Genomic DNA, 21,395 nt, shown 5'->3' on the forward strand with positions numbered 1-21,395 from the left:
ACGTGTTTGTGGGACATCGTCATTACTCAGTTTCCTGATTAAACCAAGAATCCTCCAGACCTGAAAAAGGAGGAAGTACCAAAGCCGATGTTCCTCCGCTGTCCACGCGAGGCTCTGAAAGCCAGCCAGTCCCCACAAACCCCCATTTTAAAACATCTAAGCCAGTTTTTAGCCCCTGCAGGTGTTTCTGAGCAGTAATGTCTCTGTTGTGTGTTTCAGTCTGAGCTCCAGGTCTGGGGACATTTATGGTTTTAGCATTTTCTCTGTTTTCTCCTTTTCCTTCTTATCTCCGACTCACTTTTCTCCTCTGTAGGCTCCACTGCACCACATGAATCCAGAGCTGTTTGCACGTATTACCCTCCCTCCCTTTCTCGTAAGCAGCCCTCTCTCCTCACGTGCCCTCTCTCCACCCTCTCTCTCACTTATGCATTAGCAAGAGGAACAGATCCCAGCAGACGAGAAGAGGCGAGGCACCCGAGGCAGACGGAGCAGCAGAAGAAGACAAGCAAAGCATCATGGACGTTTTCAAGAAGGGATTCTCCATGGCGAAGGATGGAGTCGTCGCCGCCGCCGAGAAGACGAAGGCCGGAGTGGAGGAGGCAGCTGCCAAGACCAAGGAGGGGGTCATCTACGTTGGTGAGAGGAGATGGATGCAAGTAAAATTAGATTTGTGGTGAAAAGAGGAAGAGAAAGACGAGGACGGAAGCTGCATTTAAATAATTTATCGTTTAAGAAGAAAAGATAAAAGGAGGGACGGGTGGAGGACAAATAAAATCTGAAAGAAAGAAAATATGATGAAAAATTACAAACAATCACAGCACTGTGAGGAAAGGAGGAGGCAGGGGGAGGGATAAAACAGGAAGTTAAACTTTAGTGACAGATCAGGGAAACACAATTCATCCCGACGCTGTGCATGAAAGATGTGGGAAGAGAGATGGAGGGATGAGAGGATGAGGGGGATAAAGAAGAGAAGCTTTCATCTTTCTGCTGGAACCCGAGCGATGGATGGACGGAGTGAATGTCAACACCATCCCTCCATCTTTCCATCTGCAGATTTAACACAGCGTCAGGATGAATTGCACTTTTCTCTCCACTTCCTGTCGTCCGTGTGTTTCTTTTAATATTTCAGGATTCAGTTTCTGCTCCAACTTTGAATTTCACTCTCTTCTAAAACTACTTTGCACTTGAAATTTCACATTTCCTGGTGGACAGTGGATGAAGCATGGGCGGAGGACGAGTGAAATCCAACACCAAAGGACAAACAGCAGTGGACGGAGACAGACGCACCCACTCGTTTCATTCATTCACCACCAAAAGTATATCCTCCATCTCTCCTCTTCTGGCTGTTTGTCTCTTTCTTGTCCCTTCTTCATCCCTTCCTTTCATTCATCCCCGTTTGCTGTCGAATTTCGCTCGTCCTCCTCGCATCCCTCATGATGGGGAACAGACCGAGGGAGAATAGGAAGATGAGGGGAGGTGGAGGAAGAGGAAAACACGAACACAGTGTACAGTCGAGTCTTAATAGCTTACTTACAGCTGGGCTACACCACCCATCAGGCTCCATGCTTTAGGGCGATGCCTGTAACGCTCTGCCTGTTGCCTTCATATTAAATCATTATGAGACGTGAGATTGAGACACAGACATCTGAGCCTCTTAATGCGTGTTTTGTTTGGGTTTCCACCGACGTGGAAACCAAAAAAAGAGAGATCATAGCAAACATATGAAACAGGAAAGTACCGCCGTGTAATCCGTTTATTTCAACAAAGTAACTGTATTCTAAATACCACCTTTTAAACAGTAACTGTAACAGTATACAGTTACTCATATTTAGTATTTTAAATACTTAACGGCGGCACATGTACTCTGTTACTCCCCAACACTGAGTGGCATTTGTTTAACACCAGAACAACAGACTAATGGAAAGAAAGAACTGAGATTTCTTGTGTAGAAAATCAAGGAGGGCTGAGTGGAGGACACTAAAATCAAGGAGGGATGAAGAGAGCGGGCGACAGGAAGCTGAATGTTCAGTGATTTAAAGTGCAGCTCTTCCTGATGGATCGCAGCTCCGGTTAGCGTAACCTGTCAGAACGACGCTGCGACCGGATCCTGATCTGCTGCTGCAGCACGATTTCATCCGTCCACTTATCCAAAGCAGGTGAAGCAGGTGAAGCAGGTGAAGCAGGAGTGGCGAGGCCCTCCCAGGCACGAAGACACATTTAGTCCCTCAGACGAGTTCTCACTCTTCTTCATCCAGAGACTCTCGGTCACTGCGGGGATGTAGGTCCATGCATGCCAATTCATAGTTTCTGAAAACGTGCTTGTTCAGCATGTGGCCAAAACACAACCAAAGCCCCGCCCATTATGACCCTTTATGGTGGATGTTACCTGAGGCAGTAATCCGGCTCACGCCCGGCTGCAGACGGCGCCGGTTCATGCTGAAGGTCGTGTGAAGAACAGAAGACCATCATCTGCATTCAGAGATCCCCAGATTGGATCCTGTCCACGAGCAGGAAGGGTCAGAGATGAGCCCGACACCTAATCACACCGTGCTCACCTGTTCAGCAAGCTCAGGCTTTCAAAGTAAAAGCTTCTGACAGCTGAAGGATAATTCGTCATCTGTGGGGTTTAAATGTGTGTGCTGTTTGATATTTAATGACATTAAAGCAGCTCTGCCCTGTTCATTCAACTGTTCTTCTGTTCAGCCACAAACCACAGCTCATGTGGGGCGAATAAAACCAGGAGCAACAAGCAAACGTCTGTTTTTAAACGTCCAGACGGAGGCTGACCTGGTTTCTACCTCACAGATAAACTGAGCTCTCTGAATTATTCACTCATGTCACCCACTTTGCGCCCAGGCAGCCCACTCTCTGCTCTCATTCCCCTTGTTTTGTTCTTTATTAACATTCTGGGGACGGCGCGCTGCCTCTGATCAGACAGCGAGGTGGACGGACGACTTCAACACTCGGCATTCTTCTTCGTGTTGTTTGGAAACGATTCAGACTCGGTTGTAATTCAGCCAGTGGGCGTCGAGCTGCTCGGACATGTGACGGTTCGCAGTGAACGGACTCTTTGTCTGTGATTCGCTGTCGGCTGATCTCACACAAACACCGTGGAAACTGTTTCCCTGCAGCGCTGATGTTTGAAGCTGAGGCTGCTGCACGAGCGCAGTTACAGGAAGGAAGACGCTCAAAGATGCAAAGATGATGCATAATTAACGAGGCTGCAGATTGGCTGCTGTCAGCGAATGGCCTTTTATTCATACCAATAAACAATCATCATCCTTTATCCATGCAAAACAGCTGAGTCTGATAATGGTGCTTTTTCATGAAACAGATTAATAGATTATAACAAAGGTGAAGAGATGAGATTTTCTGTCTGGCCGCCTCTAACAGCTGTGGCCTGATTCTTTGAAGCCTTTTTAATCGTTGGAAACAGCAGGAAGGGTTTGAAATCCAGACTCATAAAATCGGGTCCATGAACACGGCTGTGATTGTGCTGCTGCGCTGATGTGAAGAACGAACATTGTATGAAGCATCAGCAAAGTAAGCACTGAGAAGCCAGCGAGAAAGTCTCCAGCCACTGTTGGTGAATCGAATCAACTTGATTTTATTTATATGGCACAAAAACAAACAGTGTTGCATTCTGCTGGTTTATATTGTACAGTAAAGAGAAAACCCCAACAAACATACGAGCGAGCACTCGGTGACAGCGGAGAGGAAGACTCCCTGTTAAGAGGAAGGAACCTCCAGAAGAACCAGGCTCAGGGAGGGGCGGCACGGTGCGGAAGAGCCAGAGAGGAATAATGACCACACAAACTCTCTGCTTCTGATTTATGCATTTCTCACGAAGGTTTTCTCTCTTTTTTTCCAGGAAGTAAGACGATGGAGGGAGTTGTGACAGGTGTGAACACAGGTAAAGCACCTGCAGTGCAAACTGCACTTACTGTACTGAAGTTATGCAATGGTGGAAGCAAGAATCGAAATCATTCACGAGTTTGTAAATTCATCTTTTTCTCATTTACTTTAAAACGTAAACAATAAAAATAGCATTGATTTCCTGTCTCCCAGTTGCTCAGAAGACGAACGAGCAGGCTAACGTCGTGGCCGACACCGCTGTTTCTGGGGCCAATGAGGTTGCCCAGGCAACGGTGCAGGGGGTGGAGAATGCGGCAGCGGCAACCGGATTCGTTAGCACGGTGAGTGACGTCAGCTGATTATAAATTTTAAATATAAACGAGAACTGAGGCGTCTCGTTTCCATTTTTGCTTTTGTGTTGTTGTTATTTTATTTGTATAACCTGGGGTTTGTTTTTCTCACATGTTACAGATAAAGGTTATACTTGTATTATACAATTATTTCAAATTTCTGTTTTTAAGTAATTTATTAGCTGGACTTCTACTTTGCACATTAACAAAATTACAAAAATATATTTCTAAACCGAATTTTGAAAGTCGTGACAGAATTTTGGAGACTCACATAAAGTGTGTTTCATTATATTCATGACTACTGAGTCAAAGTCATGTGTTCAGCATTCATGCAGTAATTATTCACAGTCTGTTTTTTGTGTATAACTTTTTTTGTCCTTTGTCATTTCCAACTCTCTGGTTATTGGATGTGAACAGGAGGAGGCGGAGCCAGTGCCTGAGGAGGTGCCTGATTGGTTGAGGGGGAGGGGTGGCATGGCATGAAGCTTCTTGCCTGATTATCTGACATCGACAGCTTCACGAATCAGACATTTCAGATCAGAAAAGACCAGATGTCAGGGATTTTTTGGACATCAGTAAAATATCATTTCCTTTAGATAAAGTCCTCCTACTGTCGCTGCGTATGAAGTTAAAACAGACAAATAAGGTCCTGGACAAGGAGAATAACAAAATAACAAGCAAAAACACTGTAAACTTAAAAGAAAAGAAACCAGCGAATTTACAGTAAAACAACCAGCAGATATGTGAAAATAAAACAAAGGAAAATGAATGTGGAAAAGGAGCATGTTTACAAGAAAAAAGTAGAATCTAGAGAATTTGTTTGACAGCCTTAATGATCCCTCTCCGACCTTTCGTTTAATGCTGACAGGCGCTCTCTGAGAGCTGGGCTTGATTTAAGCGGTGTGGGTGCTGTGACAGCGGTGGCAGTATGGAAGTATCAGAGGGAATCGAACAGCAATCTCTGCTCCTACGACACAAGAAACAAAACCTGCATGAAGGGTGTTTAAGCAGAAAAGAGGCTGACGATGAATAACAACACTAACAGGAAACGGCTGCATGATACTGCTCTTTATTCTGTTAACCACAACTGACAACTCTGCGCCCATGAAGACAATGACTACATGTAACTTTGAAATATATTTCCTGATGTATCGCATCATATGTAGCCATGTTCTCTTGAGGAGCCTACAGAAACCAAAGTAGGAGCTGGAAATGATCACAGATGATCTCAGCAGGTTGTTTACAGCGACTAACACGAGTTTTTCTTTCGCCTTTGCTCAACTTTGGCTTCGTCTTACTTTTCTGGATTTCTGAACGCCTTGCTGTGGTTCTGATTGCTCCAAATGAAGTTTCATTTCTCCCAAAAATAAGCAGCTTAACTTCTATTTACATCTATTTTACATCAGCAAACCTTTAAAGTGGTGTCTCAGAGTCAAACCACAAGGAGATTATTCATGTCATTAGTGTTGTGTTAATGGCTTCTGTTTTGGGGAGAAATGCAGCTTTGTATATGGACAAATTTGCTGCACTGACCTCTTTTCTGTCTGATTTGTAGACTGAGCTGCAAAAACCAAACGCAGGAGGAGAACAGACTGAACCAGCTGAACAGTAGGTGAGAAAAACCATGAAAGAGCGGTGATGCTGAGTTTCAGCTGCAGATGAATCTGCAGAGTTTTGGGGAAGCAGGATGATAATGATCCTCATACGATCAGAGTGCGCTCGCTCTTTTCTGCAGAGTTGATTGCACTTCCTGACAAAGCCCTCCCCCTCGTAGTTAATCAGTCTTATGTCAGCTGTGTCTGACTAGCCGAAGATGCAGGTCAAACTGCTGGAGCGGTTCACTTTTAGATCAGTTAACTCGTCTAAATGCAAACATCCTTTTAAACGACAGAGTCAGTAGATAACAACACCCCTACCTTGGTTCAAAGATTCTTATCGGACATCCTGATGGTACATGAGTGAGCAGATGAAGGATCACCTGCTGGTGCTGATGGCGCACATCTGTAAGTGTCTCAGCTCTGCAGACCAGCACTTACTGCCCTCTGGTGGCATTTCTGTGCAGTACACTAAATGGTAAATGGCCTGTATTTGTATAGCGCTTTAGGACCCTAAGGACCCCAAAGCGCTTTACACATCCAGTCATCCACCCATTCACACACTGGTGATGGCAGCTACACTGTAGCCACAGCTGTTGGTGTGAAAGCCCACAGCCCTTCAGGTTTCACATTGCTCCTGTTAGCTGTAAATAACAAACATGGCCCCAATAAGACCAACGTGGTGCTAATCATAAAGTTTCTGTGCAGAGAACAAGCAAATAAACCAGCATGAAGCTGCCACCAGGAGGCACAACATAATTATGAGAACATACAGAAAAGAAAAGCTGCTCGGTGATGCGAGTCACCAGGAAAGATGCCCACAGCTCAGCATCAATACAACACAAAAATGATCCATTACAGGTCAAAAGTCCTTGATTAAAATGTCCTTTGGATATATGTGCTGCACCGTACCTGTCACAGGTAAGCTTCACGTCAGCTGACCTAACTCACCTGCTTTAAACAAAATGTTTCTCCTCTTCATTTGGTTTCCCTCAGACTCTGAACTTCCTGCCGTCACCGAACGAGAGAAGAAGAAGGATCTTCATATTTTATCTGTTGCTCAACCTTTGACCTCTGACCCCTCATTAACCAAGAGAAACCCTCCTCATCACTCCCCCCGCGCACCATGGTTACGCCGCCTTCGCTCATCATATACACTGTCGGTTTAACTCCACACTTTCATCTGATTGGCTGTTGTGGACCACAGGTTTCTTTTGGGCTCCGCCCCCTGACAGAGGGCTACCTGAAGCCTTATAAATGCACGTGGCTTTGCTGACACACACACTGAAACGATTAATCCACACACACACTTCCTGTATGTGTTGCTGATTTTTAACAACAAAATAAAAATGTTTTAACATTCTGAGCTTCGTCGTCTTCAGTGTCACAAAACGTTGATTCGTTCTTGTTGTTTTTATTCAAAGGATTTTATTTTGCTTCATATTTTATTCACCTGCTGTGGAGCATTTTCATGTGTCCGCAGTATTCCCGGGACGGTCTGAGGGGGAACGTTTGTTTCAAAAATGAATTTTGATTTGCTAAATTTAAAACCAAAAACACAAACAAACAAAAAGACTTGAAAGACTGGTGTTTGTGTGTCGTCACTAAAGCAAACGTCTGTGTCGCCCACAGACACTCAGCTCGTGTTTTCCGCCCGCGCAGACGAGCTGATGAAAGGATTTTTCAGTTTTTTATTTTGGGGCTCAGAGTAAACATGTGCCTGATTTCCTGCTTCCTGTCAGCAAACACAATAAAACAACTCTGATTGATATCCAGTAGAATATCTTTTACTTTTGCTGACGCTGCAGGTTTCTGGTTCTCATCTTCACCCGGGTGTCACTCGGTCCACCGTTAGAAAAATGATGTTTATTGTAGGACTCAGAAAGGAAGACTCGCCGTATAAACAGGAAATGCTTTGAATTTAAACACAGAATTCGTTATTTCGATGTGCGTGGCTGTTGTTGTCCTGGTTTAAGGCCAGTGCTAAAACTATGCGATGTGTAAATTTTCACTCTTTATGTTAAATATTTGATTAACTAGTGTTCATTTTAAAGTGATTCTGCGTTTCCGTTAACAGAGTTGCTAAAATAACACTGTTTCTAGTCTAAATGTTAAAGCTGCCACATGTGTGAGGCGCTGCTGCTCCTCTGCAGGGCCGCCGAGCTGCTGCAGCGTCACCCAGTGTCAGAAATGCGCAGCAACAAGCTCGTCCTGCTGTCGGGAGGAGAGCGAAGCTTTTTGATTCCTGTCATCATTTAAACTTTTTCCCCAGAGCGATGAGTTTCTTATATTAACCCTCAGAAATCTGACGTCTGGTGTCTTAACATTAAATCAGCAAATTATTATTTTACATTTTTTCTTCATATTGAACTTTATTTCAGTTTAGAAATTTTATTTCATCATTTTTTAAATTATGAATCTATATCATCTTTTTTATTATTGTGTTGATTTGAATTTCAAATAGTAATTTAATTGTAACTGATGCTTTGATCTGCACTTTTCTTGGACTTTGAGTTTGAGTTTTGACCCAGAACATAAACTTCTGTAAAACTGTGATTTTTATAAATTGTCTTCACAGTAGAGATTTTGCAGATTGCTGAACCTCGGCTCTTCTTTACTTCTGAAAAACTCTGAGATCCTCTTTTCAGACCCGATCATGTGACCGACCTGCTGAGCTGCTGAACGTTCCCAGTGTTTGGGAATGCAGTTCTATTTTCAGTTAGTTTATTGTCTGCTCTTTGTTTCCTGACCTGATTAAGCTTTGTGTTCCAGATTTACTGGATGTTTTCAGGTGCAGCGATGTGTCGGTATGTTCCAGTCTGCAGGGCGTTCCTCACGAGTATTTTTACTTCTTGCTGATGATCGCGTGAAACTGTCACTTAACGAAAGAGAAACCTGTTTCTCTGCAGAGCAGCTGATGGGTGTTTCTGTCACAAAGTGGCAGTTGAAGAAACTCCTCGCTAATTTTTAAAAGTCAAGATTAACTGAGTTTAAACAATAAAGAAACATATAGCAGGAAAAACAGCAAACGACTAAAACCATTTGATACTGCCAGTCACAATCTGTTTATGAAACTCACACGTTTTCATCTTTCTGAAGAAGCTGTTATGATTTAATGTGGATTTAATCATAACAGTGTATACCAAAGATCTGCTGAGCTTGAATCCTCTGTAGGAGTCCCACAAGGCTCCATACTTGGGCCACTTTTGCTGCACTGTGAAGATCTACACAACACACGTAGAAAAGTTAATATAGACCAAATGTTTCCAGACGACACAGAAAAGGTTGCCTACTTGTTTCTGCTGTTCTGTATAAGGACTAAACCTCAACTAGTTTCAGTTCAGGTACCTCGTGGGAGCTCACATCTGTGTCCTTACAGTGGATGGTGGGATGCAAACACTGTCCCTTCTTATGTAGATGCACTCACAGATACTTTTTTCTCTAATTCAAATGTTATTTGTGAAGAAGTTCATGAAGTCATTACTAGTTAACGTTAAAGGGATGGTTGGCTCAAAAGAGCTCTGATTGTTTGTCAGCCTGGCTACAGAGCTGAAGAGAAACCTGGGGTTGTTCTTATTCTTCAATCAGTGATGAATAGTAAGATGTTCTGGCTTTGCGGAGGGCTTTCTTATAAAGCAGCAAACTATTTCTCCAGGCTAAATGATGATCCTCTAAATTTGTGACACGCCATTTCCTCTCCAGCTTACGAGTCATCTGCTTTAGGCTACGTGTTTGAGAATTATACCACGGAGTCAGGTACTTCTGATTAGAGACCTTAGTTTTCACAGGAGCTACAGTATCCAGAGTCGTACGTAGTGAGGAGGTGAAATTATTAACAAGATAATTGACCTCTGTTGGGGCAGCGTTCAGATAGCTGCTCTGCTCTATGTTGGTACAGGGCATTGAAGATGATAACAGTGGGTGGATTATATTCTTAAACTTAGTTGCAGCGCTTTCAGAAAGACATCTACTGTGATAAACGTCTACTCTCCACCGCTGTGTAATCAATTATTGTAAATGTAAATGTTATTAGGAAATGATCAGACAGGAGAGGGTTTTCAGGAATGTTAAATGTTTTGGATTTTATATTATGTTATCTTATTATGCTAGTTTGAGATTTTGAGTTTTAGTCTCAAAATGTGGACTAACATGAATATATATTTATATATTTATTTATATATTTCAAATTTAAAAATGTTGTTTTTATCTCATTTTTAAAAAATTTTTTATTACTGAAGACGTGAAATTATGTTGCTTGAATTGCTTCCATTATGTTGACTCCTGTAAATGAGCTAATAAGATCAACATGAACATGTTGCGCGTAAAAGGCTGCAGGTGAGTTTGTCCTGTCACCTGGTTTCCATGGTTACTGTAAACTAATGTGGAAAGGCGTTCAACAACAGCTGGGCAGGTGCAGTCCAACCCATAAACCATCTGCTAAGAGCAACACCTGGATTCAGCAGCCAATCACGTACCCGATCCTCATCGCTGCCTCCATCAACACAGCAGTGTGAGAACCGAGCAGCCGTGTGACAGCAAACCAGCAGGAACCAAAGAGAGAAGACACATTTGTGTCATGACACACAGCAACAACACACACACACACACACACACACAGTCCTTCCTGCTGTGTCCTGATGCAGTTCTATGAAAGCAGGTTTTTATTATGAGCATTAATAATAAAGCTTGTTATTGTCACTTAAATATGCAGACACACCCCTCATTGTTTTTAGAGCCAGTAGGTGATGCTCATAGTATCGGCGTAGCTCTGACCGCAGGCGATGTGACTTTTACATGTGGAGCTCCTCACCGTCACTCTTCAACTGCCGCCTGGGTTCACACCAACATGATTGGTCCTGTGTGGCAGCCACACCTGATTCCTCAGCAGGGCGGGAACGGCTCTCGTACCGCATCACCTGAGGGGACGAGCGCACCCGCGTGTATAAGACCGAAGCTTCGGCATCCACAGACACACTCCAGACAGCAGCAGTCATGGACGGGATTGCTCGTACTGCAGGACAGCAAGCCGGTGAGTTTGGTTTAAATGTTATTTTAAAAAGAGAAGAGTTTTTATTCTGCTGTCTGCAACAGCTTCAAACCTCAGGCCGTTTATTTCTAAAGATGCACAATCAGAAGCTAAAGGCAAAGATTTTAATATGTTATGAAAGAATGTGCACTTTTTTCTTTTTATCATTAGATCGTGTTTCAAACATTTTAAAGTTGGGACGTTTTTGTAGAGTCAAACTTACTCGCATCATATTTGACATCATGTTTCATACACACAGCTCAATGATAACCATGACGACAAAGAGCATAACTTTACTCATGGATCAAGTTTAAAAACAAAGATGAGAGAAAAATGTCAGACAGATGATCAGACACAGAAACTACAGAACTATTAAATAAAACAGGTTCCATTCAAACATGAACATATTTAATAAATCATTTAAAGCAGAATCAGTTCAACAGTTTTAGCAAAAATTATAAAAATACAAAAAGAAAAGGAAAGATGATAAAAAAGATGACATCAGTGAGGACATCCTCTAATAAATCATTACTGTGCAGGTAAGGTGGTGGAAGGTGTCGTGAAGAAGGCCTTGGGTGGAAACAAGCAGCAGGAGGGTGAGCAGAAGAAGGAAGGAGGAGGAGGAGGAGGAGGAGGAGGAGGCTTCGGCGTGGGAGACGTCCTCAAACTGGCCGGTGGAAACAAGAATGAGGATCAAGGAGGAGCAGGAGGAGGTGAGCGCTGTCTAACTTCCTTTTCGTTTCCTCCTGTAACTGTGAAGCTCACAGCTACGGCAAAGCAACAGCTGTCACATGATGTGGATGTGATAAGATCCCAGCTGTGCCAGGATCTGTAACAGCATCCTTTTCTTACTTTAAAGTGAAACAACTTTAAAACTGATCTTATGTTGTGCAGGTTAATTTGCACTTCATGACCAGCAGTGGATCACAAACCTTAATAAATGACAGCACAATGCAGTTTCCTCATAAACGATAGACCACAGGAAACATGCCAAACATTTAAACTAACTAAAGACTCATTTTGAGTTTGGTAGCAGCTGAACATGTTTTCTGTGGGTTTATGAAATCGTTGCATCCCAGCTGTTAAAAAATTCAACATGTGAACAATAAAAACGTCCTCTGAGTTCCTCCTGACACATTCTTTAGCAGTCTGCCTACACTCAACATAAGAGCTGTAGAAGTTTCCTCCACACGCAAGCAAAAGTCAAGCAGTTTGTGTATCAGACTGTAAACATTTGTTTCTGCTGCAGTTTTAACATGGGAGTCTATGGAGACTGACTCACTGCTGCCCCTGCCGGACACTAGAGAAACTGCAGGTTTTGGCCCCGGCTGTTGATGTCTTTTCACATTCAGTGTCTTTTATTAATCGGATCCTTTTTCTCTCAGGTATGGGGAACGCTCTCGGGGGGCTCTTTAAGTAGGAAGCCAGAGGTCCAGATTCTCCTGCAGCCTCCTCAAACCTCCGTCTGCAGCCGCCTGAGATGAAAGTGTCCAACTGAACTGATGGGAAACTGCTTCTCTGAAAATGTGTATATTCATATATGTTCATTGGTTTAAAGGAAATCCTGAATGAGAGATCTTTTATTGGGAATACTTTAAAATAAGTGCTTCTGAAATGTACAGAAGGTAAAAAAAAATTATGTGAAAATGAAATAAACTTGTTCAAATAACATGGATGATGATGTGGTTTTATTCATTTGAAGGTGTTTTTAATCTGGGTTCATGGAGAGACATCACTCCTAATATGCTGCTAAGTGTGTGGATGTAGAGGGGGTGCATGGGGTGGAGTGATTGTGTGGTTACATAATTACACAAACAGAATGAATTAAATGTGTGATGCAGTAATACAATACCCACCTGTGTCACTCCTGCAATGCTCTCTTACATGTCAGCACCCAGCAGTTAATTATTTCACGATTAAATGCTAAACTTTAATAGCAGGCTTGTACAAAGTGAGATAGAGTCAGACCCTCTGAGGAGGGTTTCACTTTCTCTCTTCTTTATAACTGACCCTTGTTTTCTCTCTCTCAGCTCCTTGTCTCAGAGTGGGAGGGATTTGAAGCACAAAGGGAGGAGCTTGTCGTTTGGTTGGCTGATATGGATGTCCACCTGAGTGAGGTTGACCAGCTGACAGGAAACACCTGTGAAAAAACTGAAACAACTGCAGGTGTGGGCTTGTTTTGATATGATACAAACGTCAGAGACATGGTCCTAAACTGGACTAACAAAGGACAACGAGTCCAACATGAAACTAACCTCACATAATGCTGAAGTTCATTGATCATTTTAATCAAAAACGTTGTTTTTTACTGAACATGCAAACATCTGCTGGTGAAAATGTTATTTTATTGGTCTGTTATGAAGCTGTTGCTATTTCTAATGTGTTTTTATCACTTTTTGACGTTTTATTAATTAACCAATACATGTATTCATTGTGTTATCTATAGATATAGTATTTATGTTTTTATTTATAGTGTAGTAAAGAATTTTATTTATTACTGTTTAAAACACTAATATGTGACATTTATGAGTAGTGATGTTGTGCTGAGGGTTAAAATGTCTTTTTGTCTTTTTGTATACTGCAAACTGGCAATAAACCATTAAAACATGTCTGTGCTGTGCTCGTATTTATTTTACCCTAGTCAAGACAATTCCATTTATGATGCATTTTATTTTGAAAGATTTAAAATGGTTCTTTGAATAACCACTCAAGTTTCTTTAAAATGATTCTGTAAAGAACCATTTTAAAAAGGTTCTTCAAAAACCATTAAAGGTTCCCCAACGACCCATTTCTTGATGGTTCTTTGGGGAACCTTTGAAGGTTCTTCTACGGCATCAGTCTAAAGGACCACTTTTGGTTCCAGTTGACACCTTTATTTTTCTGAGTGCAGTCCTCTTCAGTGTATTCCGCTTTGCTTCCTTTGTCTGGTTATGTCTGATCATTCCCAGCTGTTCCTCTCGTTGTCCTGCCTGTGTTGGTGTTTCTCCTGCTGTCATTCTCTCCAACGTTCAGCTTTTCTCTCGTTCTTTGTCTCAGGTTGCATGTTTCTCGTTACCAGTTTAGGTTTTTCTTAGTTTATGTCACTACCATTCTCTACTTTTGTTTGCACTTCATCCAGCCTGTAAATAAAGCTCACTCACAGGACGCCAGTCGTCAGTGCCTGCACTTGGTTCCTTCAGCATCCGTGACAAAATCATTGTTTTTTATACTTGGTGAGCCACAACCACAGAGTCCAAGCTCCACTTTCTGTCTCGTTTCTTAGGTGCTCTACTTCATTTGCTCCAAGAATATATTTATATGTGTGAGGCAGACCGTGTGATGATGAGAGAGAGCGGACCAAGCGCAGACAAACGGAGGTGTAGGCGGAGCTTAAACTGAGAGCAAGTCTTTATTCGGAGGCTCAACAAAAACACAACAAAGCTGAAACCAGGAGCAGCTAAACAAAAGAACACGAGGAACATGGAAAACATTACAAAAACCTTACAACCATGAGCAAAGACATCGAGGAGGAGGAGGAGGGGACACGGCTGACGACGAAGACAATCCGACAGAGAAGAGAGGGAAGCACACACACAGGGAAACGAGGAAATGGCAGCTGAGACTAATCAGACGAGACTCAAAACTCAAAGCACTGACTCTTCGCCTCCTTCATGTTCACGGTGGATCATAGATGTTATGCAGTAACTTCAACTGGAAAAGATGAGATGCTCCGTCAAAGGAGCCACGTCCAGCTTTCACACTAACTGGCAAACATTTCTGACATTTATTGGCAAATGGAAAGATGGACAATAGCTGCCTCCTCCACAGTGTGTCTGTACATGTCAAGTTTATATAAGTCGTTCTGCCTTTTTTGTTTTTTCTTTCTTTTCCTTCTGGCAGATGGGACGGTTTCAGTTTATGAGCAGTGTGTCCCTCTGCTTGTATGTTTATTTGTTGTTGTGACTGTATAAAAATCTCTTTCAATAAAAAGACCTCGATTAAAAAAAAAACTGCGAAACTCTCCAAAATACAACAGGAAACACACGAGCGTGGAGACAAGGAGGAGGCACACAGGAGCACCTAAACACTAGAAATAATAAACAAATAACCAGAAACTCAAACGATGAGTTTTAATAACACGGAGTCGTTCTGTACCATGACAGTGTCGGTGTTTTACAGAAAGGTTCTACGTTTAGATGTTGGTAAGATCTCCTGAGCGAATTTGAAATGCATGAATATAGTAAAGCTTTCTGTAAACCAATGAACTTCCATTTTCCCTCCATCATCACCGGTTTGACTAAACGCTACTTGTACTCTCGCTGTCACAGACGGAGGTCAGAGGTCCGCCATGCTCCTGTCAAGGACCCCTGACGATGACACACTGCCTCACCGACAACAACAAGGCAGCAGTTGAAGATCTCGCGGCCTCAGCCAGACATTCCCACCCTCACTGTATGTTTGTTCTCCCATCGCCCCAACCAAGTCGTCACCACGTGTCCAAAACATACAGCTGCAGATCCGATGGTATGATTACAAAATCCTGGTGCCGCATGCAAATATGAACACCTTTATCCTTCAACACGGTGTTCAATGTGTGGTTAGCACAGAGGTCCAATAACAGAACACCACTCGTGTTCACACTGGGCCGTTTCTCCCATTCAAACCTGTCCAGGTCACACTCGTGCCCACACAAGTGTTGAAGTCCCTCAGCAGAACGATGGAGCACCTCCATGAGGACGCTCTGAGCTGCTGTGTGGCACACAGACACAGACGCCAGTCAAAGACCTGTTCCACGTAGCTTCTCTGCGTCTGCTCTTTAGATTCTTCCGGTTTTATTTTGCTCAGTCTCATCACCAGCTCAAGGAAGGCCTGGAGTTTTCTATCAGTCGTGGATTAAGACTGCATAAGGCTGGAGGATGACTACTGCTCATCTTACAGACCTCCTTTACAGCCAACTCAGTCATTCTATTGGATTCCCTCCAGAATCCGGCGCGTATCATAGGGACACGGAAGGTCAGCTTTCGTATTCCTGTGGGACACCTCGGGACATGACAAATCATCGGTATGTTACGCGTTGGGAATGAGAACGGTCTCCCTCAGCACACCTCTGCAGCTTATTGAATCACTGCACCCACAACAGGTGCAGACGTGGAAACCATGGTTCTACCTGTCAGGCAGAAATGTTTCCCCACGTGCTCGACTGACCAACCCCTCGAGCAGCAGCTGTTGCTTTAATATAACATTTTGATAATATTCCTGCACGCTCGCAACGTTCTTATTCACCACCGAACAAAAAGGCTGCATGTCCTGAACGATCCAGCAATAAACAAGTTTGTGCATCTGCCCATAATGTTTACAGAGAGGGAACAGGAAGGTCGGACCCGTCACCGGTGGTTACAGCGATGTGATATGAATATAATTAAATATCTTGTAGAACACAAGCTACAGATATCACAAAGATCACGGGTCTGGCAAAATTGTAAAGTAGCTTGAAATGTTGTGACTTCTTAACAAGAACAACATCAAGACTGGAGCAATTTCTATCCAATCACCTGGTTTCCGTGGTTACTATCCGCTCCGAGCTCCCTGACCTGCACTCAATCTACAGCAGGCGGTGCTGGACCAAGGCCAGGAAGATCGTGAAGGACCTCAGCCATCCCAACAACAGACTGTTCTCTCTGCTGAGGTCAGGAAAGCGATTCCGCTCCCTGAAGACCAACACAGAGAGACTGAGGAGGAGCTTCTTCCCGCAGGCGATACGGTCTCTCAATCACACCACCACACAGTACTGACCCACACATACAGTTCTTACACACACACTGGACTTTCTGGACTTTGGTTTTGCACAACACTGGTCACTATATTCTTCATTTCCAGTTAATACTTGTACAGCTGCTGTTATTGTGTATATATTTATTTATATTTAGATTTCTTCATACATTCTTATATAGTTCTATATTGTGTATTTTGTTGTACAGTTATTTTATTTTCAACTTTAATTTATATATTTTATCTTATTCTTCCCAGTTAAATTTACCCTTCATTCTAATTTGTGTTGTACAGTTATTTCATTTTTAACCTTAATTTATATTTTATTCCTTCTTAGTTAAATTTACCCTTTTTAATTTTTCATATTTATTTCCTATCTTATTCATAGCCTTTTCCTTTTTTGTTTTCTTTAGGTCACGAGCAGTTGTCCAAGCATTTCACTACATATCGTACTGTGTATGACTGTGTACGTGACAAATAAAATTTGAATTTGAATTTGAATTTGAATTTGAATACTTAACCCACTTTTATTTGTGAAGCAAACAAAGAGAGGCGTTCAGTGACAGCAGGGCGGCTACAGTCAAACCCATAAATGTTAATCACTTGCCCGGAGCAACACCTGGATTCTGCAGCCAATCAGACACCGGATTATCCTTGGCGCCTCCATCGAGAGAAGAGCGTGAATCGACCGGTCTGACAGGTCAATAAACAACAACGAGCTTCGCAGAAACTGACGAGTGAACTCACACTGCGTTACTCCCCAAAAGGTTTCAGATTATAAAACGTGAGGCAGGCTGCACGTTTACCCTGATCACACATCTGTCTCTAGATGTTCAAACCAACACCAGGATGTGACTGAGTCCTCGCTGTGTTCACACGCTGAACGATTCCCGAGAGCTGTGAGGCAATCCTGCAAACAGCAGAAGATCCCAGTTTGGCTTCCAGCATGTTGTTTGTGTCCCAGTGAAACAAACAACAAACTGCGAGATAAATGTAGGTCTCTGAGGTCACGGTGTACATGTGGACAGCTTCTGTTTCACTTGTTTGTTGTCTCTTTGTTTTCGTTGTTTGACCTTTTGAAATAAATCTTTGAGTTTCCATCAACGAACTGAGGCCTGGGATGTTGCAGGTACCCACGTGATGATGTCCTGTTGACCTGATTAACCCCGGAGTCCTGTGAAAAAGCTCTTTGTCAACGAGCTTATTATGAACATAAATAATACAGCGTGACTCATGCAGGGCTTTTAGAACACACACACACACAGAGCAGGAGACTCTTCACATTTGTCAAAACATGAAGATTCAGTCACTTCAGCTCTGCCATGTTAAACACTGAGTCATTACGAAGTTTCGTCGGCTGGAGCATCGTTGGGATGAGCCTGAAGCTCATCAACTCCACCCTGCAGGGCAGTGGAGCTCCTCCCTCAGACTGCGTCAGCCATAGAGGAGCTTCAGCTGCATATTAACTCCTCATTCGGTCTCAGGGAGCACACCTGCCACCTGTCAGGCAGAAGAGCCCAAACAGATCTCTGCATTTCACCTACAAAACCTTATTATTATGTTACGTTGTGTTTTTTTGTCACACTGTCACTTTGTTGCTCTTGTTTGCACATTTGCACGTGCACTTTGCTGTCTCTTAACAAAAAAAAGTCTTCCTTAGATAGTTAGATAGTTTTTGTTCATTTATGTTAGGCCAGTCTGTCTTGCCTCTGCTAGCCAGCTAACTAGGCCTCTTAGTTAGCTAGTTTAGTGTTTTCTGTTAATTTATGTTGCATGTAGCACCTTGGTCCCGGAGGAACGTTGTTTCGCTTCACTGTGTACTAACTGTACATGGTTGAAGTGACAATAAAGCCAACTTGACTTGACTCATGCTGTTTTGCTCACATTCATAGTCTACAAATGATTTATGAGCGAGGTTTGCACTCGTCTCTCATCTAGAGGAAACTGTTCAGTCACCTGTTGGACTCCCACCATCACAGGTGTATTCCACCTCAGTGCTGCCATCTTCTCAAATTACCGTTCCTGTTTGAGCAGGTCTTTTATTAAAAGTCTGAAGTAACCAACCACAACAGCAGTTGTCGTGAGCTGACACTGTATACATAATATAATAGATAAATGATGCTGCCGCCTGGCCTCAAACCTGTGTGACAGGTCAGCCCTGTGCGGCAGCCTCACCTCAGCAGGGCGGGAGGGGCGCTCGTATCCCGTCACCTGAGGGGACGAGCGCACCCTCCTGTATAAGACAGATGCTTCAGCATCCACAAACACACTCCGGGCGGCAGCAGTCATGGCAGACTTCGGTGGCAAACCCGGGGGAAATGATGGGATTGCGCGTGCTTTGGGACAGCAAGCCGGTGAGTTTGAGGAAAATCTCTCAGATTTCATCAGCTTTAAATATTATTTCAAAGAAGAGAAGAGTTTTTATTCTGCTGTCTGCAACAGCTTCAAACCTCAGAGAGTTTCCTTCAAAAGGTTCAAAGTATGAAGCTAAAATGAAAGATTTTTAATTAGGTCATAACAGTTGAGTTGAATCTCTTCATTAGAAATGTAAACTTACGACCTCTGTTTATTTTGATGTTTCATTCTATTATCATGATTATGATTATCTTACTTTTTCTGTGGTTATCTAAACTGTCCACGCTTTTTAAAATCCTTTTGCTCTTTAAGCAAAAACAGAAAAATGGATAAAATGTTGTGTGGCGATCAGCTGACTGAGCACTCACACTTTAGTTCAGACTCACAACCAGGAAGCGATAACACTGTCTGATACTAAATCACAGACTTTATGAATGAGCAGTCATTTTATTTTCAGCCTGCAGTAAAAAAAATTTAAATATTTAACGTAATTTTTGGACTTTGTTGAGAAGACGAGGTGTGCAACAACATCGATGCAAACACCAACACCGACAGTTCCCCGGTTTGTCCGTCCACATTCCTGCGTGAAACTGACAGGAATTTCCACACGGCCGTGTCAGTGAGGGCGGCCTTGTTTACAGTGCAATCAATCATGTTGTCATAGAAACGTCAATGCAAAGTAAGTGTAATTATCGCACTCGGCCGTCGTTGTTCAGCCTGTTCTGCAAACTCAGCCGCTGAAGCTCAGGGAGCAGACACGAAGCACAGCAGGTACACGCCCACGTCACGCACGCCCACACCGCCCATCAGGTACTGCAGACACAAAAAGAGGAAACTGGTCCACGCGTACCCTTCCACAGCAACGCTAACGTGAGGCCAGAAGCTTTAGAGAGCGAGCTGAGGCCACCAGCTCCAACCTAGCTGCTCAGCATGTCTCCAAAAGTAGGGTCACCACAAACTAGCAGCACTACACGCACAGACACGGTTCACCTTTCAGCGGCCGTGGCTCCTGTTTCTTCCCTCTGCCTTCCCTGACCTTTCTTCCATCTGTGGCTGTGGAGCTGTGTCGGCAGGTTGCAGATGGCCAAGTACAGATGAAATAGCTCACGCTGAAAGTAGAAATAAGCAGTAATAATCAGTACATATAAATGTGATGGTGAGAGCCCTTCAGGTGAGGATGCCTAAACGCTGTTTGTTGTGCAGGTAAGGTGGTGGAGGGTGCAGTGAAGAAGGGCATGAGTGCATACGCACAGAAGGGGCAGAAGGGTGGCCAGGAGGGTGAGAAGAAGAAGGAAGGAGGAGGAGGAGGAGGAGGTCTCAACATCGATGACGTGCTGTCATTCGACGGTGGAAACAAAAACGAGGGTCAGGGAGGTGGAGGAGGTGGAGGAGGTGGAGGAGGTGAGCGCTGCCTAATGGAGCAGCATTTTTAAACATTTTGTGTTTACATGTGACTTGGCATCGTGCAGGATGAAAGCAGAAAGCTGATTTAGACCAAATATTTAAATTTGATATGATTTCATTTTGAATTTGATGGCACCCTGTCACGTTATCATCCAAAAAAATCACACCTGTACAGGTGTTATGAAAGAGGAAAATATCCACAGAGGTCAGTGTGTGGGAGTCGACTCGCTGCTGCCTCTGCTGGACGTGGGAGGAACTGCAGCTTCAGAGACGGCTCCATCTGTGTTTGTCTGATATTAATTTCTTGTTTCTCTCTCAGGTCTGGGGAACGTCGTTGGCGGGTTATTTAAATAGAAAACCTCCTTCAGCCCCATCAAACCTCCACCTGCAGCCTCCTGAGATGACTACATCATATCATGTTTGCTGTGTTTTATCTTCTTTCACTTCATGTTCAGCAGAAAATTCAAATTCTTCCGTCTGATTGTTTTATGATTATTATCATTATATTGTTTGTCCTGCCTTAATAAACAGGCACAATTAAAAGAGCTTTGTCACCAGTGTGCATTACTTCCTGCTTTATTTGTTTAGTCAGATTTAAGCAGTGTCCCAAATCAGGGTCTGCATCCTCCTGAGGCCGCATCTGTAGGACGATTACGTCACAGCGACATGACGAAGGCTGCTCCAAATGCGGCCGATAAATGCGTCCTTCATTTCCCCGGATTTGAAGGATGGCTCAGGTGTACAGACTGAGGGACCCACTGCTGCACATCATCTGTGAGGCTTTGCAGCCCTGATGATCCACCAGGACAAACTCAGCAGTATGTGAGGAAGAGGAGGAGGAAGAGCCAGCAGCAGCTGACAGATGGAGAGAATAGACAGACTGTTCCCTGTTTGTGAAGGACTGCTAGGAAAGTTTAACATAACTGTCTGTGCTGAATCAGTCTTATTAGGTAATGTTCAAATAATGTGATCATCCCAGTGTTTCCAGTGTGGGAGAAAGTACTCAGGGCCTTCAGGTTACACACTATGAAAGGCAGCAACAAGTTTAATGTTCAGAAACCT

The 21,395-nt window shown here is 43.3% G+C and overlaps 1 protein-coding gene across 2 annotated transcripts; it reads left to right on the forward strand.

The window, feature by feature from the left end:
• Nucleotides 1-433: 433 nt before the first annotated feature.
• Nucleotides 434-7,160, forward strand: LOC308387874 (uncharacterized protein). Of its 2 annotated transcripts, XM_080868215.1 has the most exons (6): nucleotides 434-636; nucleotides 3,872-3,913; nucleotides 4,069-4,196; nucleotides 4,623-4,649; nucleotides 5,761-5,817; nucleotides 6,797-7,160. In XM_080868215.1, exons 1-5 carry the CDS (start codon nucleotides 516-518, stop codon nucleotides 5,815-5,817), a joined length of 375 nt encoding a protein of 124 aa, XP_080724341.1. In that variant the 5' UTR covers nucleotides 434-515; the 3' UTR covers nucleotides 6,797-7,160. The 2 variants fall into 2 exon arrangements, with proteins under 2 accessions (XP_080724341.1, XP_080724342.1); XM_080868216.1 differs by lacking the exon at nucleotides 4,623-4,649.
• Nucleotides 7,161-21,395: the final 14,235 nt, after the last annotated feature.

This window comes from Rhamphochromis sp. 'chilingali' (assembly GCF_963969265.1).
Source record: "Rhamphochromis sp. 'chilingali' genome assembly, chromosome: 20".
Lineage (NCBI taxonomy): Eukaryota > Metazoa > Chordata > Actinopteri > Cichliformes > Cichlidae > Rhamphochromis > Rhamphochromis sp. 'chilingali'.

Excerpts from the sequence above, each read along its gene's own strand:
- LOC308387874 (XM_080868215.1), top strand. The coding sequence starts at position 516 with ATGGACGTTTTCAAGAAGGGATTCTCCATGGCGAAGGATGGAGTCGTC. Across the intron at positions 637-3,871 it reads GGAGGGGGTCATCTACGTTG|GAAGTAAGACGATGGAGGGA; the intron begins GTGAGAGGAGAT and ends CTTTTTTTCCAG. Across the intron at positions 4,650-5,760 it reads CGGAGCCAGTGCCTGAGGAG|ACTGAGCTGCAAAAACCAAA; the intron begins GTGCCTGATTGG and ends TCTGATTTGTAG.